Here is a 26,193-nt window from a genome sequence, read left to right as displayed (position 1 = left end):
GCCCAGTTTTCTTCTTAAATCTTGTTCATTGTAGGAGACTTTTCTCTTTTGGTGTTCATATGTCTTCAGTGTTTTCTGATGCTGGCGAGAGTGAGATGAGAGCAGACAGGAGAGAGGTATTCTCGGTCCAGGAGAAAACAGCCTTCTGAGTTTTCAATCGCTGTTGGAAGCAGTCATGTAACCAAATTGGTCCGACCACGTCTGTTTGTGAATTCGGCCATCTTAGCAGTTAACCTGGAATGCTAGCCTTTCCACCTTCAACGTCTGGTAATCAGAAGTCCATTGTGGATTAAATTGGAGCAGGGAATAGCTCCTTTGTCCTTGGAAGTACTTGTCTGTTATGCTAATGTCTCTCTGCAGCCAAAGTCTCCAATTGTTTTTTTAAAGCAAGTTCTTTCTTCAACAATAGTTTAAAATCAATGTTCATGTGGCAAAATTAATTTTTCCTCATTCCTGGCAGGTGGGTTGGGCTTGCCCGACATTACACTAAACTGTATCGAACCTTGGTCAGATTGCACCTGGAGTACTGTGTACAATCCTGGTCACCACATTATTAAAAAGATAGAGGTACTGGAGAGGCTTAACAAAAGACTTGCAAGGAAGGTACCCAAAATGCAGGGGTTTATCTATCAGGAGAGGATGAACAGACTGGGTCTGTTCTGTTGAAAGAAGGCAGAGGGGTGCCATAATAACAGATGTTTAAAATTATGAAAGGTATTGATAGGGTGGGCGCAGAATGTTTCCACTTGTGGGAAAGAGCAAAACTAGAGGCCCTCAATAAGATGGTCACCAAGACATCAAATAGGGAATTTAAATAAACTTCTTTACCCAGAGAGTGGTGAGAATGTGGAACTTGCTACCAGAGGGAGTGGTTAAAGCAAATAATATAGATATATTTAAGGGGAGCCTGACAAGCATATGAGGGAGAAGGGAATAAAGGGTTACGCTGCTCAAGTTAGATTAGGAAAGACAGGGAGAGGCTCGAGTGGAGCATAAATGCCAGAATGGACTGATTCTGCAGAATGGTCTGTTTCTGTGACGTGTATCCTATGTAATTCTATTGAATCTGTATCCACCACCCTATCAGGCAGTTCATTCCAAATTCTAATAATGTTACAAAAACAATTTTTTCCTCATGTCGCCTCTGGTTCTTTTGCCAATCACCTTAAATGTGTGCTCTCTGGTTTTTGACCCTTCAGCTATTGGAGGCAGTTTCTTTTTATGATTATCATCTTTCATGATTTTATGGACCTCTATCAAATCTCCTCTCAGCGTTCTCTGCTGTAAAGTGAACAATCCCAGCTTCTATAGTTGATCCATGTAACTAATCCTTAATCCCTGGAATCATTGTAGCCAATCTCCTCTGTAGCATTCGTGTCCTTCCTAAAGTGTGGTACCCAGAACTGGGCACAATACTCCAGCTGGGACTGAACTAGTGTTTTATGTAGGTTTAACATAACTTTCTTGCTTTTGTACTCTATCTGTAAAGTCCAGGATTCAAAATGCTTTAACTGCTTTGTTAACCTGCCCTGTCACCTTCAAGATTTGTGCATGCTCACCCTTAGGTTTCTGTTAATGCGCCATCTTTAATATTGTACTTTTTAGCTTATATGGTCTCTTCTCATTCCTCCTACCAAAATGCATCACCTCACTGCATTGAGTTTCATATGCCATATCTGCCCATTCCACAAGCCTGTCTACATCCTCTTGAAGCCTGTTACTGCCTTCCTCACTTTACCATACTTTCAAGTTTTGTGTCACTTGCAAATTTTGCCCTGTACCCTGTCCATGTCATTGATGTATATCAAAAACAGCAGTGGTCCTAGTATTGAGCCCTGGGAAATGCCACCTCCCTCCAGTTTGAAAAAACAGCCATTCACCACTCTGGCATTGTGTATTGGTGATTCAGTCCCTTGCACCATCGTATTGCTCAGCTATTATATGTTTTGGTCAGTGAATTACTTACTACTGATTTGGCCATTGCTGTAGTTGGGATTTGTTAGCCACAGATGTGGAGGCTGAATATTGCACCTGTTACTTACAGGGCAGGTGCCCGTTGCATTCTAATTCAATGGGCAGAAGGGGACTGATTAATGGTCTACGTGGCTCATGACCGGAAAGAGGTTGCCTTCAAGAAGTAAGTTGCTTCTTTTGTACCAAACACTTCTTTCTCTCTCAGCATCTCAGACCACCAGCATGTCTCCAAACCTCAAAACTCTTGTCTCTTCCATCAACATCCAGGCTTTTAAAGTTCAAACTTGACATCACCTAATCACTTTCCGATTTGCCCTATCTTTTTTTTTTCTCCAGCTGTAAGCTGAAGCGCACAAAAAATTGCTGATTACTTGCATAATTGGATTGCTCTACAGAGAGCTGGCAGGGACTCGCTGGGCCGAATGGCAGCCTTCTGTGCCGTTAAGACTCTAAGGGAAGGGAGGCTTTCTAACATATCTTGCACTCTCAGACAGAATACTGTTATAATAGACAATCATGTCTAGCCTTAAACCCTGCTCCAATGCATTCTCATCTCTGTTCTATCAATAACTTTGTGGTTGTGCATTATGTTCTGCTAAGATTTCTCTCTTGATTCCCTAAGCTGTAATTACAGTGTCCTGTGCACTCTTCTTGCTCCCTCCATCCTCATTGCATTGTAGTTAAGATGCGCTGCAGTTTCATGCTCTCAACTCCACTTTAGCGCAATCATTTCTCCTTCCTATAATCTGCAGGCTTTCACTGCTCAAACTTGGCTTCACCTAATCGCAAAGTTCGTTTTCTTTTTACATTTTTTTAACATTGGTGGTTTCCACAAGATAATTTCTCACCAAAAAGTAAAGCAGTTTGGTCAAGTCTCTATTTTTTTTTTTGCTTTGTGATTTATTTGGTGGTAGTACGAAAAGAGTCGGTTTTCTTGCACTCAAATCGGTTGATTTTCTGGGAGTTATGACCGTGAAAGCTGAGCTGGAGCATTAGGGTAGTGATTCTGGAACTGTTTTCGTTAAAGGAGCCCTTTTCAAAAGGATGAGCAATCTCAGAGCCCCATTCTAAATTGATACTATATAATCAATATTTGGGTGAACTTATATTTGGTGCCCTTTCTTTGAGTTCAAGTACTTGAATATGTAAAACTCTCCTCTTTTGAAGGCTGAACTCACTTGGCATCCATCACCATCCTTGGTAACTGTGGGTCTACCTTCCAAACTTCTGTGCACAGTGCTCCTCTGTGTTCACCCCTCCGAAGTGGACAGCCAGGCCGCTGCGCAGCACGTGCGACAGCCGCCCACCGAGCCCCCTCCAGACACTGTTTATTCATGTACTGCTCAACTACTTCATGGACCCTCTGGAAAGTCTCTACAGACCCCGCAGGAGTCTGCGGACCCCACTTTGAGAAACACCGCTTTAGGAGACCCTTCTGGATAAAGTAGTCAAGAAAGCATACGGCATGCTTGCCTTCATCGGTCGGGGCATAGAGTATAAAAATTGGCAAGTCATGTTGCAGCTGTACAGAACCACACTTAGAATATTGTGTGCAATTCTGGTTGCCACACTACCAGAAGGACGTGGAGGCTTTGGCGAGGGTACAGAAGAGGCTTACTAGAATGTTGCCTGGTCTGGAGGGCATTAGCTATGAGGAGAGGTTGGATAAACTCAGATTGTTTTCACTGGAACGACGGAGGTGGAGGGGCGACATGATAGAGGTTTACAAAGTTATAAGCGGCATGGACAGAGTGGATAGTCAGAGCTTTTTCCCAGGGTGGAAGAGTCAGTTACTAGGGGACATAGGTTTAAAGTGCGAGGGGCAAAGTTTAGAGGGGATGTGCGAGCCAAGTCTTTTACACAGAGGGTGGTGAGTGCCTGGAACTTGCTGCCAGGGGAGGTGGTGGAAGCAGATACGATAGCGACGTTTAAGAGACATCTTGACAAATATATGAATAGGAAGGGAATAGAGGGATATGGGCCCCGGAAGTGCAGAAGGTGTTAGTTTCGGCAGGCATCAAGATCGGCGCAGGTTTGGAGGGCTGAATGGCCTGTTCCTGTGCTGTACTGTTCTTTGTTGTTCTTTGTTCTCTTCCATTTTATGTCCGTTATCAAGGTTGTTGCCTTTCATCTGGATAACAGTCCACATTTCCATCCCTGCCTGGACTTGTCCAGAAGCCTCATCCATGCTTTCACCACCCTGAGGATTGATTTCTTGAACTCAATTCTCACTTTCATTATTTTGAGAAACTCAACTAATCCAGAACTGTCTCATCTGAAGTCAGCCCTCATTTTAATCTGAGCAAGTGTCACAAATCACACCTTCCTACATTACAACCATGACGGCACTTCAAAAATGCTTAATTTGCTGTAAAGAGGTGCCCTGCGGTTGTGAAAGGCGCTATATAAATGCATGTTCCTCTGACTCTGGATTGTTGCTTGTCCTCCAAGTTTCTGTTCCCAACAATGTTGCTTTGGGGAAGTCTCTTCAAGACCACGTTGATTGCTACCTTCTGATCACTCTCCCTCCCTTCAAAAGCCTTCTAAAAACATATTTCTCTGATTTATTTCTTTGGATTTTTCTGCTTTTCTCGAGTTGCTTGACCTCCATCTCCCCTGGTAAAATTAGGCCAGGAGGGATGCTGTATAATAACTTGACATTTTAAAGGTGACATTTGGACAGGTGGGTTAAAGATTGATCAAAGAGCTAGGTTTTAAGGAGCATCTGAAAAGAGGGCATGAGGGGCAAAGAGTTTTAGGGAGGGAATTCCAGAGCTTGGGGCGCAGGCAACTGAAGGCAGGACTGCCAGTGGTGGGCAGTGCAGGTGTAGGATGTAGAAGAGGCCAGAGCTGGAGGAATGCAGAGTTCTGAGGGTTACAGGACTGGCGGAGTTAGAGAAATGGGCAAGAGGAAGGCCATGATTTGAACACGAGGACGGGAATTTTAAAATTGAAATGTTGGACTGAGAGCCAGTGGAGATCAACAAGCTGATGGGTGAATTGGACTCGGTGCAAATTAAGAAGTGGGCAGCAGAATTTTGGATGCGCTTGAGCTTATGGAGTAAGGAAGATGGGAGACCAGTCAGGAGGCCATTGGAATAGTCGAGTCTGAAGGTGGTAAAAGCATTGATGAGGTGATAAATCTAAATCAATTAGCTATTCTGAGTGTTATAGAAAATTACGTAGAATTTATAGCCATTCGGCCCAACTGGTCTATGCTGGTGTTTATGTTCCACACAAGCCTCCTCACTCCTCTTCATCTAGCCTTATGAGGTAAACTTATATTCAATTCTCCCTAATGTGTTTATCTAGCTTCCACTTAAATGCATCTATGCTTCAACCACTCTGTTACAACAAGCTCCAACTTCCAATCACTCCCAAAGTTTTTCCCGAATTCCTTAATGGATTTTTTAAAAGGATTTTTATCATGTATTTATGACCCCTTAGTTTTGGCCTCCCCTGCAATGGTAACATTATCCCTACACCTACCCTATTAAATCCTTTCATAATCTTAAAGGACTCAATCAGGCCACACCTCAGTCTTCTCTTTTCTAGAGAAGAGAGACCACTATGTTTTTATACATAAAATATATTCATTTAATTGTGGGCACTATTTTTTAAACATACTTTGTCACCATCTGTGACTTGACTGCACTGCCATTACAGCAAGGGTTCACATTAATTTATTTAAAAATGCGCTGACAGGATTCTGAAATCTCGGTTTGATGTCTTCAATTTGTAGACCAGTATGATACTGGAGCTTGGAGGGTTAAAGTATGAAGAACAGGTTGTATCGATGTAACTTGTATTCCTGTAAATATAGAAGATTGTGGGAGGTGATGTGAGCATTGTGTTTAATGTTAAAAAGGATTTGATGGGGTGGATACGGAGAAGCTATATCTTATGGGAGAAATCAAGAATACGGGGACGTAATAAAATTAGAGCTAGGCCAAGAAGAATTTCCTTCTGTAACCGACAGTTATTCTGAATGTGGTGATGCAGACTCGTGTCGTGCATAGTTACTGTGTGCATGCTTGTATGTATGTATATGTCGTCTTGTCCTGTGGATTATCTGATTGACGAAGCAGCATTTTGTAAAGTTAATTATTGCAAAGAAGTTGAGCAGAACTTAAATAGATCTGATGGTGAGATAGCTAGTGCAGCAGAGCAAGAGCTTTGTTAGGCTGGAGAAACCATTCCATATCCCTGACTTTTCTTGTGTTAAGATTACAGCCTTGAAATTGCTCCCATTTACAAAGTGTTAATACAGACCTTGGCCATTTTTTCAATAGATCCATACTGCTGTTTGTTTTCTAGACGTTCTTCCTGCCGTTCTTCATTCCTTTCTCCCTTTTGTTTATCTAATGCATCTGTGCTATTTGCCTCAACTACTCCTTGTGGTAGTGAGTTCCACATTCTAAGCACTCTCTGGGTAAAGGTGTTGTGCCTGAATTCGCTGCTGTATTTATTAGAGACTGTCTTATATTTATGACCCTTATTCTGGTCTCACCTGCAAGAGGAGACATCATCTCTGTCTATTCTATCAAACCCTTTTATTACTTTTTTTATTCTTTCATGGGATGTGGGCACCAGACAAGGCCAGCATTTGTTGCCCATCCCTAATTGCCCTTGAACTGAGTGGCTGGCTAGGTTATTTCAGAGGAAAGTTAAGAGTCGATCACATTGCGGTTTGGAATCATACGTAGGCCAGACCAAGTAAGGATGGCAGATTTCCTTCCCTAAAGTACATTAGTGAACCAGATGGGTTTTTAACAACAATTGATAATAGTTTCATGGCACCGTTACTGAAACTAGCTTTCAGTTCCAGATTTCTATTAATGCATTGAATTTTAAATTCCACTAGCTGCCGTAGTGGGGCTTGGACCCATGTCTGCAGAGCATTAGCCTGGGCCTCTGGATTACTAGTCCAGTAATATTGCCACCACACCACTGTCTCCCCTCTATCAGGTCACCTCTCAGTCCCAGCCTGTTCAATCGTCCCTTAAGGGTATAATCTCTCAGTTCTATATTTCATTTTATATGGAGATGCACAGAAAGTTCTGCAGATGGTTTTAATTCCTCTTTTGGTCTCTGTTTCCTGGCCAGTGCATTGTGGTGTTAGTTTGTACTGACTGTTGAAATGGGCATACACGTGGCAGATGCAATTCAACGCAAGTGTGAAGTGATGCATTTTGGTAAGAAGAATGAGCAGAGACAATATAAGCTAAATAGAAAATTTTAAAAGGGGTGCTGGAACAGACACCTGGGGGTATATGAACGCAAATCTTTGAAGATGGCGGGCCAAGTTGAGAAGGCTGTTACAAAAATCATACGATGTCCTTGGCTTTATGAACATAGAGTGTAAAAGCAAGAAAATTATGCTAAATCTTCATAAATTATCGGTTTGACCTCAGCTGGAGCATAGTGTTCAATTCTGGACACCACACTTTAGGAAGGATGCCAAGGGTTTGGAGAGAATGGTACCAGGGATCTGGGACTTCATTTACATGGAGAGACTGGAGCAGAGAAGGTTAAGAGATTTAATAGAAGGATTCAAAATCATGAAGGGGTTTGATAGAGTAAATAAGGAGAAATTATTTCCACTGGCAGAAGGGCCAGTAACCAGAGGACACCGATTTAAGGTAATTGGCAAAAGAGCCAGAGGCAAGATGAGACATTTTTAATGCAGCCTGCATGCACAGAAAGCACTGCCTGAAAGGGTAGTGGAAGCAGATTCAATAATAACTTTAAAAAGGAAATTGGATAAATACTTGAAGTTGGGAAAGGCCAGGGGAATGGGACTAATTGGATAGCTCTTTCAAAGAGCCAACACAGACATGATGGGCTGACTGGCCTCTCCTGTGATGTATCATTCTATGATTCTGTGACTTTCATAGTGGCGTGTTACATTTAATGTCAAAATTATCATGTATGTTGCAAATTATAAACAGCAAGTGATGCGACTCAAGCTTTCTGAATTTTCATTTTTAGTAACTTTTTATGCTGCTTATTCCTTTTCAATTTTAATGTTTCAGTGCAAGAATGAGTTTTGTGTCCAAAAATATTTGGCTTATGATTAAGAAATGGTTAGTTGAATTTATGGCTATTAGATGAACTTAGAACAAAGAACAAAGAAAATTACAGCACAGGAACAGGCCCTTCGGCCCTCCAAGCCTGCGCCGATCCACATCCTCTATCTAAACATGTCGCCTATTTTCTAAGGGTCTGTATCTCTTTGCTTCCTGCCCATTCATGTATCTGTCTAGATACATCTTAAAAGACGCTATCGTGCCCGCGTCTACCACCTCTGCTGGCAGCGCTTTCCAGGTAGCCACCACCCTCTGCGTAAAGAACTTTCCACGCATATCCCCCCTAAACTTTTCCCCTCTCACTTTGAACTCGTGACCCCAAGTAATTGAATCCCCCACTCTGGGGAAAAAGCTTCTTGCTATCCACCCTGTCTATACCTCATGATTTTGTACACCTCAATCAGGTCCCCCCTCAACCTCCGTCTTTCTAATGAAAATAATCCTAATCTGCTCAACCTCTCTTCATAGCTAGCGCCCTCCATACCAGGCAACCTCCTGGTGAACCTCCTCTGCACCCTCTCCAAAGCATCCACATCCTTTTGGTAAAGTGGCGACCAGAACTGCACGCAGTACTCCAAATGTGGCCGAACCAAAGTCTTATACAACTGTAACATGACCTGCCAACCCTTGTACTCAATACCCCGTCCGATGAAGGAAAGCATGCCGTATACCTTCTTGACCACTCTATTGACCTGCGTTGCCACCTTCAGGGAACAATGGACCTGAACACCCAAATCTCTCTGTACATCAATTTTCCCCAGGACTTTTCCATTTACTGTATAGTTCGCTCTTGAATTGGATCTTCCAAAATGCATCACCTCGCATTTGCCCTGATTGAACTCCATCTGCCATTTCTCTGCCCAACTCTCCAATCTATTTATATTCTGCTGCATTCTCTGACAGTCCCCTTCACTATCTGCTACTCCACCAATCTTAGTGTCGTCTGCAAACTTGCTAATCAGACCACCTATACTTTCCTCCAAATCATTTATGTATATCACAAACAACAGTGGTCCCAGCATGGATCCCTGTGGAACACCACTGGTCTCACGTCTCCATTTTGAGAAACTCCCTTCCACTGCCACTCTCTGTCTCCTGTTGCCCAGCCAGTTCTTTATCCATCTAGCTAGTACACCCTGGACCCCATGCGACTTCACTTTCTCCATCAGCCTACCATGGGGAACCTCATCAAACGCCTTACTGAAGTCCATGTATATGACATCTACAGCCCTTCCCTCATCAATCAACTTTGTCACTTCCTCAAAGAATTCTATTAAGTTGGTAAGACATGACCTTCCCTGCACAAAACCATGTTGCCTATCACTGATAAGCCCATTTTCTTCCAAATGGGAATAGATCCTATCCCTCAGTATCTTCTCCAGCAGCTTCCCTACCACTGACGTCAGGTTCACCGGTCTATAATTACCTGGATTTTCCCTGCTATCCTTCTTAAACAAGGGGACAACATTAGCAATTCTCCAGTCCTCCGGGACCTCACCCGTGTTTAAGGATGCTGCAAAGATATCTGTTAACCCCAGCTATTTCTTCTCTCGCTTCCCACAGTAACCTGGGATAGATCCCATCCGGACCTGGGGACTTGTCCACCTTAATGCCTTTTAGAATACCCAACACTTCCTCCCTCCTTATGCCGACTTGATCTAGAGTAATCAAACATCTGTCCCTGACCTCAACATCCGTCATGTCCCTCTGCTCGGTGAATACCGATGCAAAGTACTCGTTTAGAATCTCACCCATTTTCTCTGACTCCACGCATAACTTTCCTCCTTTGTCCTTGAGTGGGCCAATCCTTTCTCTAGTTACCCTCTTGCTCCTTGTATATGAATAAAAGGCTTTGGGATTTTCCTTAACCCTGTTTGCTAAAGATATTTCATGACCCCTTTTAGCCCTCTTAATTCCTCGTTTCAGATTGGTCCTACATTCCCGATATTCTTTCAAAGCTTCGTCTTTCTTCAGCCTCCTAGACCTTATGTATGCTTCCTTTTTCCTCTTAGCTAGTGTCACAATTTCACCTGTCATCCATGGTTCCCTAATCTTGCCATTTCTATCCCTCATTTTCACAGGAACATGTCTCTCCTGCACGCTAATCAACCTCTCTTTAAAAGCCTCCCACATATCAAATGTGGATTTACCTTCAAACAGCTGCTCCCAATCTACATTCCCCAGCTCCTGCCGAATTTTGGTATAGTTGGCCTTCCCCCAATTTAGCACTCTTCCTTTGGGACCACTCTTGTCTTTGTCCATGAGTATTCTAAAACTTACGGAATTGTGATCACTATTCCCAAAGTAGTCCCCTACTGAAACTTCAACCACCTGGCCGGGCTCATTCCCCAACACCAGGTCCAGTATGGCCCCTTCCCGAGTTGGACTATTTACATACTGCTCTAGAAAACCCTCCTGGATGCTGCTTACAAATTCTGCTCCATCTGGACCTCTAACACTAAGTGAATCCCAGTCAATGTTGGGAAAATTAAAATCTCCTATCACCACCACCCTGTTGCTCCTACATCTTTCCATAATCTGTTTACATATTTGTACCTCTATCTCACGCTCGCTGTTGGGAGGCCTGTAGTACAGCCCCAACATTGTTACCGCACCTTTCCTATTTCTGAGTTCTGCCCATATTGCCTCACTGCTCAAGTCCTCCATAGTGCCCTCCTTCAGCACAGCTGTGATATCCTCTTTGACCAGTACTGCAACTCCTTTTACCTCCCTCTCTATCCCGCCTTATGAACTTAATTGTTGAAACCAGCCACAAATTAAAGAAACTGCTTTTATAAAGACTGTATTTATATAAGGGTTTTCACATCCTTAGGATTTACATTTGAAGTGTAATCACTTGTAATGTAGGAAATGAGGTAGCCAATTTGTGCACAGCAAGCTCCCACGAGCAGCAATGAGATGCCCAAAGCAACTGTTCTAGGTGTTAGTTAAAGAATGTCAAGGAGAACTTCCCTCCTCATCTTTAGTTAGTGCTGTGGGCTTTAATTAATGTCTCATCCGAAAGACGGAACCTCCGCAGTGCAGCGTTCCCTCCCACTGGAGTGTCAGCCCAGTTTTTGTGCTCAAGTCTCCAGAGTGAGACATGAACTCTCCTCCTTCTGACTCGGGCAAGAGCCATAGCTGAAAATATCTCCTCCTATCTATGTGAACTGTTTCTACTGTGTTCTGTGATTCTGTCCTCCTTTCCTTGGTTGAAGGTTAGCTTATTTCTATAACTGGTTTATATTTCTATTCTGCAGGTCAACAGTGAGGTGGTTACTGATGGGCAAGTCCAAGTATCGGAAGGTAATCGGGTTGAGACGCAGCCACCACAGCAGCAGCAGCAGCAACCCCCCAATGCCTGGCAAGTGATAAAAGGTGTTTTATTCAGGTGAGGGCAGCATCATGTTCAGAAATATTAGCACTATTGAAAGGATATAATGTAGATTCACTCAAAGACCAGCAGAGGCGAGGGGTTATAAAGATAGGTTTGTAAAGCTAAAAGTTGACAGGGTTGATAGAGAAACTATTTCCTTCAGTTGGGGAATCCAGTACAAGGGGGCATAACCTTGAAATTAAAGCTAAGCCTTTCATACTAAACCTTGTCACCAGGTTTCATGGAGGCACCCAAGATCATGTTGGCACCAGCTGGACCTCATCGTCACAAGGCGAGCCTCTTTAAACAGCGTTCAAATCACACGAAGCTTCCACAGTGTGGACTGTGACACCGACCACTCCCTGGTGTGCAGCAAGGTTACACTCAAACCAAAGAAGCTGCATCACTCCAAGCAGAAGGGCCACCCGTGCGTCAACACTAACAGAATTTCTTATCCACAGCTGTTACATAAGTTTCTAAATTCACTTGAAAAAGCCCTTCAAAACACTCTTACAGGGGATGCAGAGACCAAGTGGGCCCACATCAGAGACGCCATCTATGACTCAGCAATGACCACCTAAGGCAAACGTGAGAAGCAGCATGCAGACTGGTTTCAATCTCACTTTTTGATGCATTCTTTTCCACAAATTGAGTTCCCAATTTCCTTTCCAGTATTTAGCGATCCATAATATTCTCCCCAGTAACTTGCTTGACCTCAATCCGAAGGAATTTTACTGCAGAAATGCAAGCCGTTGCAGGTGTGGTGTGTTAGAATTTTATTTTAATCTCATATTATACTGACCAGTGATTTTTTTTTTCTTTTTAATTGTATTTCAGAATTTTTATCATCTGGCTGATCAGCAGTTGGTTTCGTCGTGGAAGTGCACCTCCAGAGCAGAGCGATCCAATCGGAACGGCGCGACATCCCAGCCGCAATCTTTTCCCCAAAGACACACTTATGGTAAACTACAGTTACCTTCTGAGAAAAGAATAGAAGGATTTGTTGATGGGGTTTGATGAAGACATGGCGGGAAGAGGCTCGTGTGGAACATAAATATGGGCATGAACCTATTGGGCTGAATGGCTTGTTTTTGTGCTGTAAATGCTTTGTAATACTTGGTAAAGTTACAAAGCCTGTATCTCCATTAATTTGTCAATGATGTTTCAACAACTCCCATGCAGCAGCTTCTTAGCCATTCTTGGTGCCTTTCTAGGTGAATGGATTGGTCTTTATCCCACTTCATTTAATTTTTAACGTTGGTTCGAGAGCTCACCGGTTCAGTGGTAACCCGCAGTTTGGATCTATTGCACAAATGTACAGATTTTGCTAACACCTCCTGAATTAACTGATTTTTCACTTTGTTCTTTACATTAACCCAAAATATCTCCCTTTTTGATCCTTGCAGGACTTGCGTGTTTACATCTCAGAGAATGATCACTTCACAGAATTTAATGACACTGTTCCACTTTTCTGGGAGCACCTCGATCTGGTGTATGGAGACTGGACAAGTGGAGAGTCTGGGACTGGATGTTATGAGAACTATGGAGAAATAGAAACAACTGAGGTACGACAACTCCGCTTTTGAATATTTTTCAATCTATTTCGTGGTTAAAAATTGAAAGCCCTAGGAATTGTGCTAGTAATACTTCAGCCTAGAAATTACTGTCGGTGATATCGATGAATGGATGTCTTTTAAGGATTTTTGGACTTCTACCTGACAGTTTTCTCATGTTCAGCATCCAAGATCACTCCAGTGAGGCAGCAAGCTTTCACTCGATAGTGGTTATGTTAATAGCCAGTAAACCTGAGGCCTGACTAATGATCCGGAGACATGAGGTAAAACCCCAACATGCAGCTGAGTAATTTAAATTAAATTAATGAAATAAAGCTGGAATAAAAAGCTAGTATCAGTAATGATGACCGGATTGTCAAAAAAACTCATCTGTTTCACTAAAGTCCTTTAGGGAAGTAAATCTGCCACCCTTGCCTAATCTGGCCTACATGTATGTGACTCCAGACCCACAGCAATGTGGTTGACTCTGAAAATAGTGTTCTGTTAGTCTACAAACTACCCAACAGATTTATCAACAAGCTAACCATTATGAAATAGTTTCAAAGACAAAACGGTAGATTTACTGTACTATACTGAACATAAATATTCCTGCATGGAATTTCCACCTTTACAATTAGAGATGTTTTTGGATAGAGCAACACAAAAGATTTTGTGCTCAATGGGCATTAACATATTTAAGACCACCCTTTATTTCCTTTGCAGGCATGCCATCTTTGTTCCTGTACTGCTGTGTATCAGCCAGACCTGAATTATGTCTAGTAAAATTTAATTATAGCAATTAGTAAAACTGAAGCGTAGAAATTAATATTGGCAGTGTCTGATAAATGGTTAATGCATTCATGTGACATTCCTATTGCCTTAAACAAGATTTTAACTCAGCTAAAATAGTGTAAAGAGCTTTACTTCCTGTGTCTCTATATTAAATTTTGTCTCTTGCCTGTGTTTAGCTTTTGCTGCTTCCTGTTACTAAGGTGCATCAGTTTCTCAGCATGAGGTTGAACCGAGTTGGGAGAGGTGTGTACAGCAAGCAAGAGAGATACAAGCTTGAATCTGGGGTTGACAGCAACTGCTGCTGAGGGCCTTGTAACCGAGGAGCAGGAATAGGCCATTCAGCTCCTCATACCTGCTCCGCCATTCACTTTAGATCAGGGCTGATCACCAAATCTTCATTTTTCCACCATTGTGCGATATCCCTTGATACCTCTACCTAATAAAAAATCCATTAATCTTAGTCTTGAAAGTTCAAAATGTCCTGACATCCTCAGGTGTTTAAGGGATGAGAGTTCTATGTTTCTACTACCCTTTGTGGTTTAAAAAAAAAGTCCTGATTTCACTCCTAAATGGCTGGCTCTAATTTTAACATTATGTCCCCTTTTTCTTGATTTCCCCACCATCAGAGAAAACTTTCTTCATTTCTACTATATCTAATGTTTTTACATTTTATACACCTCGATTGGGTTACCCCTCTTTCTCTATACTCATGAATATAAGCTACGTTTTAAAACCTGTTCTCAAACCCTCCAAGGGCTTTGAAGATGTACTTATTCCTCATTGTATTATGGCAATGCAGGTTATTGCGAATCCTTGCTAAAAGTATTCCGTCAGGAAGCAGCAATCCTTTACAGATTGTGCCTGCAGTTTGAGGGTTGATTGCTATAGTTAAGATGGGTTTAAAATGTTGGTACTTTTAATATAATCTCCAAATATATTTTCAAATGATAGGGGGATGTAGTGCATCATTAAATCCATCCCCATATACAACATTATCTTGTTGCTTATAAAAAGAATAAACAATAGATTGAGTGGGTTGCGATATTAATTGCATCCCATGCTGGTGTTAATTAGCCAGCAGTGTCACCAACCAGCAGGATTTCTAATCTATTCTCCAATACAGTTAGCGCTGATAAATGTGCAGGGTTATTTTTAAAGTAACGTTTGCTGATTTGATTACAGAATATAAAATCCAATGGTTCCATGTACATTCACATATTTTTCACCAAGAGTGGGTTTCATCCAGATCCAATGAGGAAAGCCCAGTACAGGCGCCTGGCCACAGTGTCAACAACAAGAAGTAAGCTCAAGTATAGCTTCACTTTTTTTTTCTTGTGCTGGGAAGGTTATGCTAGAACTGTGTATAAAACACTAACTACATTACTGCATATTGTTCTGGTCACTGCATCACAGAAAGGGTGTGATTGCACTGGAGAGGGTACAGAGAAGATTTATGAGTATGTTGCCAGCACTGAAGAATTATAGCTAAGAGAAAAAATTGGATCGGCTGGGGTGGTTTTCTGCTGAACAGGAGAGGCCGTGGGGAGATTTAATTGAGGTGTATAAAATCATGAGGGGCTTAGATAGGATGGATAGGAAGGACTCGGTTCCCTTAGAGGGGTTTGTAACCAGGGGGTATAGATTTAAAGTAATTGGTGGAAGGAATAAAGGGGAGTTAAGAATTTTATTCACCCAGAGGGTGGTGGGAATATGGAACTCACTTCCTGAAAGGGTGGTAGAAGCAGAAGCCCTCATTGCATTTAAAAGGAACTTGGATGTGCACTTCAAGTGCCATAACCTACAGGGCTACAGGCTAAGAGCTGGAAAGTGGGATTAAGCCAGAACACTTTTTTTCAGCCGGCACGGACACGTTGGGCCAAATGACTGCCTCCTGTGCCATAAATGTCCATGATTCTATGCTGTTGCCTTGATACTAACTTATGGTTGATGAATGCAGACTGATTCCAGGTTTGATATCCTTACTGGAATAGGAAATTTTGTAAAACACTAATGTTGCGCCTCATACTAGTAACAATTATTCTTGCGTTAAATGTATGTTTCATAATAGTGTTGAACAAATACAAGAGAAGGAAGTTTCAAAAGACAAAAAATCTTCTGACTGGGGAGACAGAGGCTGATCCTGAAATAATTAAGGTACTTTTGCAAGGTCTTTTAGTATATTTAATGCTCTTGCTTGAACACAACAAATATTCGATGTTGTTTAATGATATGTGCACATGCTCATCTTTTTTTGCAGCGAGCCGAAGACTATGGGCCTGTTGAGATCATTTCCCACTGGCATCCCAACCTCACAGTTCATGTAGTAGATGACCACACATCATGGGCAATGGGAGCAGTGCCACCACCTCTTGACCAGTGTAAGTAGATTATCATTGCCTCTCTGCTTTCTCATGGGTTGTACTATGCCCTTTTAAAAATTTTCTGTCATTATGGTTATAGTAGGTGTGTGTTGGCGTAAAGCTAGTTTTTGCCACTGTACCCTGGAGTTCAGGAATACCTGAATTTCTGCACCACCCTCTGTTTCTAGAGACTCCCCTCTTAAGATAAAATTAACCAGGGTTGAATAGTAATATGGAAACAGCATGTTCAGTTAGTGAAACAACTTCTGTGTCTGGTTTTAATGGTGTTTCCTTCCTTATTGTTAAGTTCAAGATACAGAAAAATGAGGTTTTGACTACCAGTGTGGAATAAGATACTTCACTGCTGCTTGGAAAAATTCTATTTTTTCACTGGTCAGCAGCACAAATTACACTAAACAACAGAAGCAACTTGCATTTATATAGCACCTTTTTAACATAGTAAATAGTCCCACGGTGCTTCTTGGAGCTACAGGTGGGGAAAAAAATGGATGCTGAGCCAAAGAAGCAGAGGTTAAGGGTGGTGAGTGAAAGCTTGGACAGAGAGGAGGGCTTTAGGGGTGTGGGGGGTTTACAGTAGAAGACAGTGAGGCGGAGGAGTAGTTTAGGGAGAGAATTTCAGAGCATAGGACCTAGGTTGCTGAAGGTATGGCCACCAATGGTGGGATGAAGGAAGGGGTGGAATACACAAGAGGCCAGAATCAGGAATGGAGAGTTTGGGGTTGGGATAATGGAAGTGACAGAGATGAAAAGGGGCAAGGCTTTGGAGGGATTTGTACAGGAGGGCAAGAATTTTAAATTTGATGCATTGGTGGACCAGGAGTCGGTGGTTAAGTTTTAGAAGTCAATTCTGAAGGTGACTGAGGCATGGGATGAGGGTTTCAGTGGCAGTGATATTACAGATATGGTCTTTGTGATTGCTGGGGGGTGGGGTGGTGGATGTGGAATCTGTGATTTCATTTGGGGTTGGATAGGAGGTAAAAAGTGTGCACAGTTCGGTTCAACCTGAGATAATGGCTGGGGAGCTGGGTGGTGAGGCTACAGAGTTCGGCTGATGGAGTTGGGGAGATTGATGTGGGGCAAACAGAATGGCTTCAGTCTTTCCAATCTTCAGCTGGAGAAAATCGTTGATTATTCAAAATTGAATGTTTGACGATCAGTCTGACAACACGGCACTAATAGAGGTAGAACTGGGTGTCATCGGTTTGAGTGCGGGGGAGCTGGCACAATGTCTGCCAAAGGGAAACATGTAGATGAGGAAGAGGAGAATTCCTAAGGGAGTCTCCCAATGTGGTGGTGGAGGAAGAAAAGCCATTGGTGGAAATATTCTGGCTATGATTGGGTAAGTAAGAAGCAAATCAAGCAAGGGCAGTTCCACTCAGCTGGACTGTAGAGGAAGATGATATGTTTGTGTCAAAGGCTACAGAACAAACAAGCAAGGATAATACACATTGATTAGAGTTGCAGAGAAAGTAGTGTGTGACTTTAGTTGAGGCGTTTGCAGTGTTGTACAAGGGGCGGAATCCTGTTTGGAGAGATTCAAACAGGAAGTCATGGAATTGATCTGGAAAAATAAAAATTTAGAGGCACTGTGCATTTTGATCATATTAAAAGGAATTGTAGGGTTATGATTTCCTAGCTCAGTGGATAAGTGCACTTTCCATTGAGCAACTGAGCCATATAGATCAGGAAGGTCCCATGTTTCAGATAATCCAATCTTGTCATTATCACATTGCTATTTGTGGGATCTTGTTTTGTACAAATTGGCTACTGCATTACAACATTGACTGCACTTCAGTAAAATACTTAATTGGTTGCAAAGCGCTTTAGGCCATCCTGAGGTAATGAAAAGTGTTTATACAAATGCATGTTTAGTAGAAACATAGAATTAACAGCTTAGAGGGACACTGTGTTGCCTCTGAGCTCTCACCTTATTTCTTGAACTTTTTTTATTTATGTATCTAATTCTATTTAAAAACTATTATGGATTCTGCTTCCATTACTATTGGGGCATTCTAAGGAATTGCATTTCAAAAATAAAGTCCTCCTAACCTCTCCCTTGTCTGTTTTTGCTGATCTTAGATTTGTGCCCTCTAGCTCCCAACTCGCTGACTGCTGGAAATGGTTTTTCCCTATTTATCACATCGAAACCCTTTATAATATTGATCACCCCAATCAGATGTCCTAACCTTCTCTGCTCTGATGGAAAGTGCCACAGTTTTTCTAATCTCTCCTTTATAACTAAAGCCTTTTCTGCCTGAAATCATCTCAGCGTGTCTTTTTGGCATCATCTTCATGACACCCTTCCTAAAATTAAGGCATTCAAAACCAGGCAGGGTATTCTAACTGGTCTATTTAATAGCATAGGTTTAGTATCAGTTTTCCTCCCTTACTTGCTGCCCCTATTTTTGAAATCTAGGATCCTCTGTTTTATTACATTTATCAACATGTATTCCCACTTTTTAAAAACTTGTGTATCTGTTCCCCCAAGTTTCCATTCACTCTGTTCCTGGGAAAGGGCAATCAAGGGTTTCTGTTTCAGATCAGTGTCCCATGTTCCCTGCTGAAAAGCTTGTGACTATCATCCATAGCTTCTCTGGTGTAGAGGCATCAGTCACTGCCTTAAAGACCTGTTTATGGATGTTGACTCCTGATATCTACTTGTGCAGAATCAGGACTCAGGAGCGCAAGAATGAAACTTCCTGATTTCACAGAATTTGTTACAGCGCGGAAGGAGGCATCCAGCCCATCGTGTCTGCACTGACTGTCCGAAGAAGTCACTTAGTGCTACTCCCCTGACTTCTCCCTCTAACCCTGCACATTCTTCCTTTTCAGATAATAGTCTAATTCTCTTTTTAATGCCTCGATTGAACCCACCTGCACCCCACACTCAGGCAGTGCATTCCAGAACTTAACCACTCGCTGTGTGGAAATGTTTTTCCTCCTATCGCTTTTGTTTCTTATGCCAATTACTTGGGCTGTATTTTTGTACCTTAAATACCTTTCAATCTCTCCGGAAAGGGCTGAGTTAACGCTGAATGAGGCTAAGTTTGGTTTGAACCGTGAACTACTTTATTTCGCAGTAGGTAAAACATACAAAACAATGAGATTGATGAGAGGGGCTTGGATATAATTCGTGTAATTTCTGTTTGCTTACAGTTGCAAAATCAGGAACGTGAGCGTGCTAGCCCACTCTGGTGGGTCATCTAACTTAAATTTAAAAGCTTAATCTCTCTCTACGCTGTCCAACTGCCACACAACAGTTGTTCGCTCGCTTGTGCTGTTCAACTGACTCCCAATCGCGGTCTGGAACCCCGCCCTCCCCCACCACAGCCCCCGCCCCCACATTCAAACCCCCCCCCCCCCCCCCCTCTTCCCAATTACAGTCTAAGGCCTCTCTTTCTTCCCAGCACTGACTGCTGTGGCTGTTCCCATTATCCCTAGTTGGGGTCTCCTGCCGCTGAAGTTCAACTCCTGCCCACTGGTCAGGTAGTCAGTTTGTTGGGTGGGTGTCTGCACAGAATTATTCTGTTAACATTGGCAGTGCTCCATGGCCCTGTCCTTCCTGAGTTCATCACCCCATACTCGTCTCCCCCACATCCTTCCTGCCTACCTGCTAATATCTGAGCCTTGGTGTCTGTCTTCTGATCCAACACCAAGGTGGTGTTTCTCTGAATAACCACACATGGTCAATGATTTGGGCCTCTGAGAGGAATTATTTTCCATCTTGCATTGCTAATTCCCATTTATTTACCTACAGAGACACAACCCGGCTCAAGAAGCGAACCTCCTTTAAGCAAGCTTTAGCTTTTGTTTAAGAAAACTTAACCACACATGTTGAAGTCCGTCTCTGTGGGGGGGAAAAATGGCCAAAGAATTCCAGTTGAAAATTCTGCCAACACTTGCTATCAAGGCTCGCATAAACATCCACTTAATAAGTCAATGCCTTCAGGGGAGGAAGTCTTATTGGGTTGTAGGAACTCTGGAGGATGGTACCCGAGAGGCTAGATTTATGGCATGTTTGTTTTGAGTAGTTAGCATACATTTAAGTCAGTCATGTGTTTTTTTATTGGTGTTAACACAGCCTGCACAGATTAGCACATGAAAGCAATGTTAAGTAAAAATTATTCACTCCTTCTTGTGCTATAGTGCCACTTCTAAGAATGACTGTCATGTGGTTGTACTAAATATGATCAGTAGTAACAAATTAACTATAGTACTGCTCTTTTAAAGAAACATTGATTGTCCCTGCATGACTAAACTGTCCTATGGACTCTGAGTGGAGAATAGCATTCAGACAATGAGGCCGACCCTGCATAGATGAAAAACCTATTAGCCCACAGCATGTAAACCGTCAAGTAGCAAGCTCTCCGACTCCTGAGGGAGTGGCCATAAAAGGCATACCTTAAATTGAGGGAGGTTTCCTCATAATGTGTGTTTATATAATATACACATGTATATTAACTATATGTTCTCCTTTAAGCAGAGACGGTTAAGGGGATATTTAATAGCTATTCAACATTGTGAAGGGTTGTGATAGAGTGAGTAAGGAGACACTGTTTCCACTGGCGGAGGTAATTAGAGGACATTCATTTAAGGGTGTTGGCGAAATAGCAAGGGGTAAGATGAGAGACTTTTTCTTTTAAACAGCAGGTTATGATCTGGAACCCACTGCCTGAATGGAAAATAGAAGCAAATTTAATAACTTTCAAAAGGAAATTGGATGAATACTTGAAGGGGAAAAATTTGCAGGACTGTGGGGGGAAAAGGGCAGGGGAGATGGGATTAATTGGATAGTTCTTTCAAAGAGCCAGCACAGGCGCGATGGGCTGAATGACCTCCTGCACTGTATCATTCTATGATTCTGTATGAAGTTGAGTACATGCTAGTGACCGGTTTGGTAAGTCACTTGAGAATGATGGGGCTTGTACTACTGAATAGGTCGTTTCCCATTGTAATGTCACAGTTGGCCCTTTGCTTTTTCTGAGCCGAAATATATACAGAATGCTAGTGCTGCAGTTTCAATGAAACAGTTTCTCTTCTGCTCAGGTTAAAATATTGTGGGATAAGTGCCAACAAACTTGCATTTATATAGTGTCTTATCATATCCTTAGCGCGTCCCAAAGTGATTCACAGCCAGTGAATTATTTTTAAAGTGTGAGCGCTATTGTTATGCACATAGCTAAGTCCCAAGAATTGTAAACAAAATGGATGACCGACTTAGTGTGATGGTTGAGGAAGAAATGTTGAGTAGGATACAAGGAGACCTGCTACTCTTTGCATAATGCCATAGGATCTTTTATACCCGCCAAGCAGTCAGGTGGGGCCTTGGTTTTAATCTCATCCGAAAGATGCCATCTTGACAATTTAGCGCTCCCTCAGTGCCAGCCTAAATTGTGCATTTGAGTCCTGGAATTTGCTGTGAACCCACAAACTTCGGACTTAGTAACTGAGAAAAAGGGACACTTGAATGGGAGCTTATTACCTGTTCCTGTGACAAGTTCCAAAGTTCTGGATATCGCTCAGTGTGTGATTTAAAGGTACTGTGCAGAGGTAAACACTGATTTGATTGGGAAACAGCTACCTCACATGTTTATAGAGATAGGAAGAAACTTTTTCCCTTAGCAGAGGTGTCAATATCCAGGCGGCATAGATTTAAGGTAAGGGGCAGGAGGTTGAGAGGGGATTTGAGGAAAAAAAATTTGAGGGTGGTTTGAATCTGCCTGAAGAGGTGGTAGAGGCAGGAACCCTCAAACATTTAGGAAGTATTTAGATGAGCAATTGAAACGTCCTAGCATATAAGGCTACGGGCCAAGTGCTGGAAAATGGGATTAGAATAGATAGGTGCTTGATGGCCGGAATTTGTAGCTTAGATTGCCGTATTTTAAAATGCTATGCCGAGATTCCCAAGTTGTATCAAAGTTAAAAGTGAACCCTTTTCATATCATATATATATGTACATTAGGGAAGTGAATCTTGGAATACCTGGAGTCTGTGCCCTATGGAACGACATTTCATTTGTGTTCTGTTTTGATTTTCCCACAGATGTGAAGTTTGACCCAGTCAGTGGTGACTATTACCCGATTGTTTATTTCAATGATTACTGGAACCTGCAAAAAGACTACTTTCCCATCAATGACACGCTGGAGAAACTCCCTTTGCGTATGACTTACTGTCCTTTGTCGCTGTGGAAATGGCAGCTGTATGCTGCACAGAGTACCAAATCTCCATGGAATTTCTGGGGAGAGGATTTGTATGACCAACCAGATGAGGAGCAGGATTCAGTGAAGGTTTTTTTTTTCCCCTTTAATATTCAATATAAGCAATGTACTCAATTCTCATAGGAATGCCGGAACAGGAATAGGCCATTCAGCCCCTTGACCCTGTTACACCATTCTGTTAGATTGTGGCTGATTTGTACCATTTACCTGCCTTTTCTCATTATCCCTTGATACTCTGCCTACCAAAAATCTATCAATTTCAGTTGGCCCTCAACATCCACAGCTTTTTGAAGAGGCGTGTTCCAGACTTTCACTGCCTTTTGTGTGGAAAAAGTGCTTCCTGATTTCACTTCTACCTGGACAAGCTCTAATTTAAGGTTATGCCCTCTTGTGTTTGATCCCCCCCACTCCTAACCTAGAGGAAATAGTTTATCTACCCTATCAAATCCCATAATTTTAAACGCCTCAATTAGATTGTCCCTCAATCTTCTAAACTTAAATTCAAAGCTTATGCAGCCAGTTCTCATAATCTAACCTTTAAGTCCCAGTATCACTGGTGAATCTCTGCTGCACCCCCTCCAAGGCTACTAGCTTTTACTGATTTGTCTTATGTGGGCACCCTTATCCCTTTATTGATTCTCAGTTCATAGCCTTTCATCATCGAGGAAACAAAATCTGATTTGTCTGTCTTGGACCTCACATTTCCCCACATTGACCACCATCTGCCATAGTACAACTACTCACTTAGTCTGTCTGGATCCCTTTGTAATTTCCTGCTCCTTTCTGTGCCTCCTTATTTGGTGTTGATCAGGCTTGGATATACAGCTCTCTGTTCCTTTAGCCAAGTTATTAATATGGTGTAAAGTTGAGGCCCCAGTAGAGAATCCCTGAGGAACTTCACTTGTCACATTCCACAAATCGGAGAATGTTTCCCTTATCCTTCTTCCCTCCTTCTCGCAACCAGTTACCCAGTTTTGGTTGTTACAGTTGCTATATTATTTTGAAACTAGGCATAGCAATTATTCATGACTTTGTAGGGAAATGCACTGTTTGGAGATTTGATCCCAAGTGCAGACGGATCTCTGTACGGATCACTTGATGAGCATTCTTGAGCTGCTGAGGAGCAGCAAAAAGTCACCCAGGGTTCTCACTTGCAATCACTATCCAATGAGCACACTTTAAAAAAAAAATGCACGTGGTTATTGAGTGAAGACTGAGTCAGGATTAGCTCCCCTCCCTTCTAACTCCTAATGAAGTACCTTATTAGCCTCACTGTGTAGTCTCGATGAATACCCACTCTGGACCTGTAATACAGTATAAATCAGACTTTCAGGATACTTCGAAGTGTTGCATTACCTCTATGTACTGCAGCATGAGTTGGTGCATTCAGGAGGGGAGTGAAAGAAAGGAGCAAAGAAACTCTTTTCTGCCCCATTTACCACACCACTAAAATCTAGCTAATTCCAAAACGTGGCTGTAAAAATTATTTACCTCCTGAGATATTTGTAATTTTATCACTTTCCGTATCTGTGGAGAGCTCATTTTGGAGCTCTGCCTATAGCAGAGCAGCTCTGCTGTTGCATACATGGGACTGTGGGCTCCGTGCAGAAGTACCTTGCCAGATAGTTTCCTCAGTTTTCACTTATCTCCTTTTAGATGGAGTAGGGGCTGGAGGGATTATCATTAAATGATTTCCTTTAATTGCCTTTCAGTTCCTTTCCAATATAAACCATTAATTGATTGGACAAGGTGTTGCCTCAGCAATGTAAATATTAGGAATTGATGAGGGACTTCCCTGGACTGTGTTTGGTATCTTTGTTATATTTACATTTAGATAACTTGGAAAAATGACAAACATTTTCCTTTAGCATTGAATTACTGCCTTTGGTTAAATCCTCCAATCTTAACTATTCCTCTAAGTAGCTTTCTTTCCTTGGATGTTGACTCCATTGCAAAGATTAGCAAGATAGAAATCTTGCGAGCTACTGTAAACTCACAGCATACCAACAAATTGCCATATGCTTAAATGTCATATTTCCATGTGACCAGTTTAAACTGCAGCAACATTACACATTTTTTAATAAAACTGTAAAAGAGGAGACATTTATAGAGTTACAGGGAAAAGTAGAGGAGTGGGACTAATTGGATAACTGACAGATGCAATGGGCTGAATGGCCTGTTTCTGTGCTGTCTGATTTTGAATCTTTGCTGTTTGCATCTCTGCGGAATTGATCAAAGAACTGTCAGGATTTAATGCATTCTCCCATCTCGTCAGTTTGTTTCATGATGTGAAGCTAAGATGAGGATTTAGTCAGTGACTTTTTGTCACAGTTGCATTTCCGTTTTTAATATTTTTTTAAACCTTTTAATGTTTCGGGTAGTGGGTACAAATGTTTCTTCGTTCTGCTTCCTTAATCAGGCTGTGACTCCTCTCTGCAGAAGAAGGGAAAGCTGAGGAGTAACCGAATGGAAGTCTTTAAAATTCTGAAGAATTTTGATATGGTGAACGTTAAGATGCTTCCACTTGTAGGGCAGATCAAAACTAGGGGGCAATAAATATAAGCTAGGCACTAATAAATTCAATAGAGAATTCGGGAAAACTTGGTTACCCAAAGAGTGGTTAGAATGTGGAATTTGCTAACAAGAAGTAGTTGAGTTGAATAACAGGCGCATATAACAGAAAGTCAGGTAAGTACATGGATAATTTGGGTTTAAATTCTTTTTAATTTGTGATTTTGAATAATACACAAGCTACAAAATGACATCTGTTTGTATTGTTAGGACAGTTTCCTATTTAATTTATTTCTACCCCTCTAATCTCTGACAGGTTGCCTTATTGGAAACCAATCCGTATCTTCTGGCAGTAACTATTATTGTGTCAATTGTGCACAGTGTGTTTGAATTCCTGGCCTTCAAAAATGGTGAGACATAATTGCAATTTTTTTGTTTCATAATTATAGTATAACCTGCTTGTCCATTATGTGATAGGCAAATATGTCCATCCCAGTTCACCCGACATAACTATGGCCTGAAGTGCTAGACTTTTTGCTACGTTTTGTGTTGGGCTTTGCAGCACTCCATTACCTCTGTTTAGCAGACCTTCTTGGCTTGCCTTTGCAGGGTTTGGGCAACATCTTTGCATTCTGATTATGATAGATTTGGGGTGAATCATCATGCACCTCCTACCTTCATCCCATCAGAAACCAGTTAATTCACATCAGAGATGGCACCTTCCTAGAAAGTAGGGTTCAGCTAATCATTGGATAGAATTGCTTAACCATTGGAGTAGCTAAGAAACCATAAAGGTTGGAAACTCCTGATAAAGCTTTCTGTCCTTTTCTGCTTTCAGCTGTGATGCATCATTATTTTAGAAGCCCATGTTCTGCAAACTCTTAAAATTACCCAGATATCAGAAATGTGAGTGCAACTATTAGGAAAGACTGAACAAGCTGGGGCTCTTTAGTAAAGAGAAGACTGAGGGGTGAACTGATGAGGGCTTTAAAATTATGAAGGGGTTTGAGAGGGTAGATGTTGAGAAAATGTTTCCAGTTTTGAGGAGACCAAAGCTAGGGGCCATAAATATAAGACAGTCACTAAAAAATCCAATGGGGAAATCAGAAGAAAACTCAGTTACCCAGAGAATGTGGAGCTTGCTACGATACGGAGCAGTTGAGGTGAATAGCATAGATGCATTTAACGAGAAGCTAGATAAACACAGGAGGGAGACAGGAATGGAAAGATATGCTGATGGGGTGAGATGCAGGAGGGTGGGTGGTGGCTCGTGTGGAGTAGAAACACTGACATAGACCA

At 42.0% G+C, this 26,193-nt stretch overlaps 1 protein-coding gene across 1 annotated transcript in view; it reads left to right on the top strand.

Moving 5' to 3' along the window:
• Positions 1–26,193, top strand: part of clptm1 (CLPTM1 regulator of GABA type A receptor forward trafficking) — a 41,544-nt gene that overhangs the window by 5,408 nt on the left and 9,943 nt on the right. Inside the window, exons 2-9 of the mRNA XM_068019044.1 lie at positions 11,324–11,454; positions 12,277–12,400; positions 12,846–13,004; positions 14,967–15,084; positions 15,853–15,938; positions 16,042–16,162; positions 22,208–22,452; positions 25,211–25,304. Coding sequence (XP_067875145.1) covers positions 11,324–11,454; positions 12,277–12,400; positions 12,846–13,004; positions 14,967–15,084; positions 15,853–15,938; positions 16,042–16,162; positions 22,208–22,452; positions 25,211–25,304 — 1,078 coding nt within the window. The remainder of the gene's footprint in view (positions 1–11,323; positions 11,455–12,276; positions 12,401–12,845; positions 13,005–14,966; positions 15,085–15,852; positions 15,939–16,041; positions 16,163–22,207; positions 22,453–25,210; positions 25,305–26,193) is intronic.

This window comes from Heterodontus francisci, chromosome 40 (genome assembly GCF_036365525.1).
Source record: "Heterodontus francisci isolate sHetFra1 chromosome 40, sHetFra1.hap1, whole genome shotgun sequence".
NCBI classification, from domain to species: Eukaryota; Metazoa; Chordata; class Chondrichthyes; order Heterodontiformes; family Heterodontidae; genus Heterodontus; species Heterodontus francisci.
The sequence above is the reverse complement of the archived record's forward strand: the minus strand, read 5'-3'. Positions and strand labels throughout refer to the sequence as shown.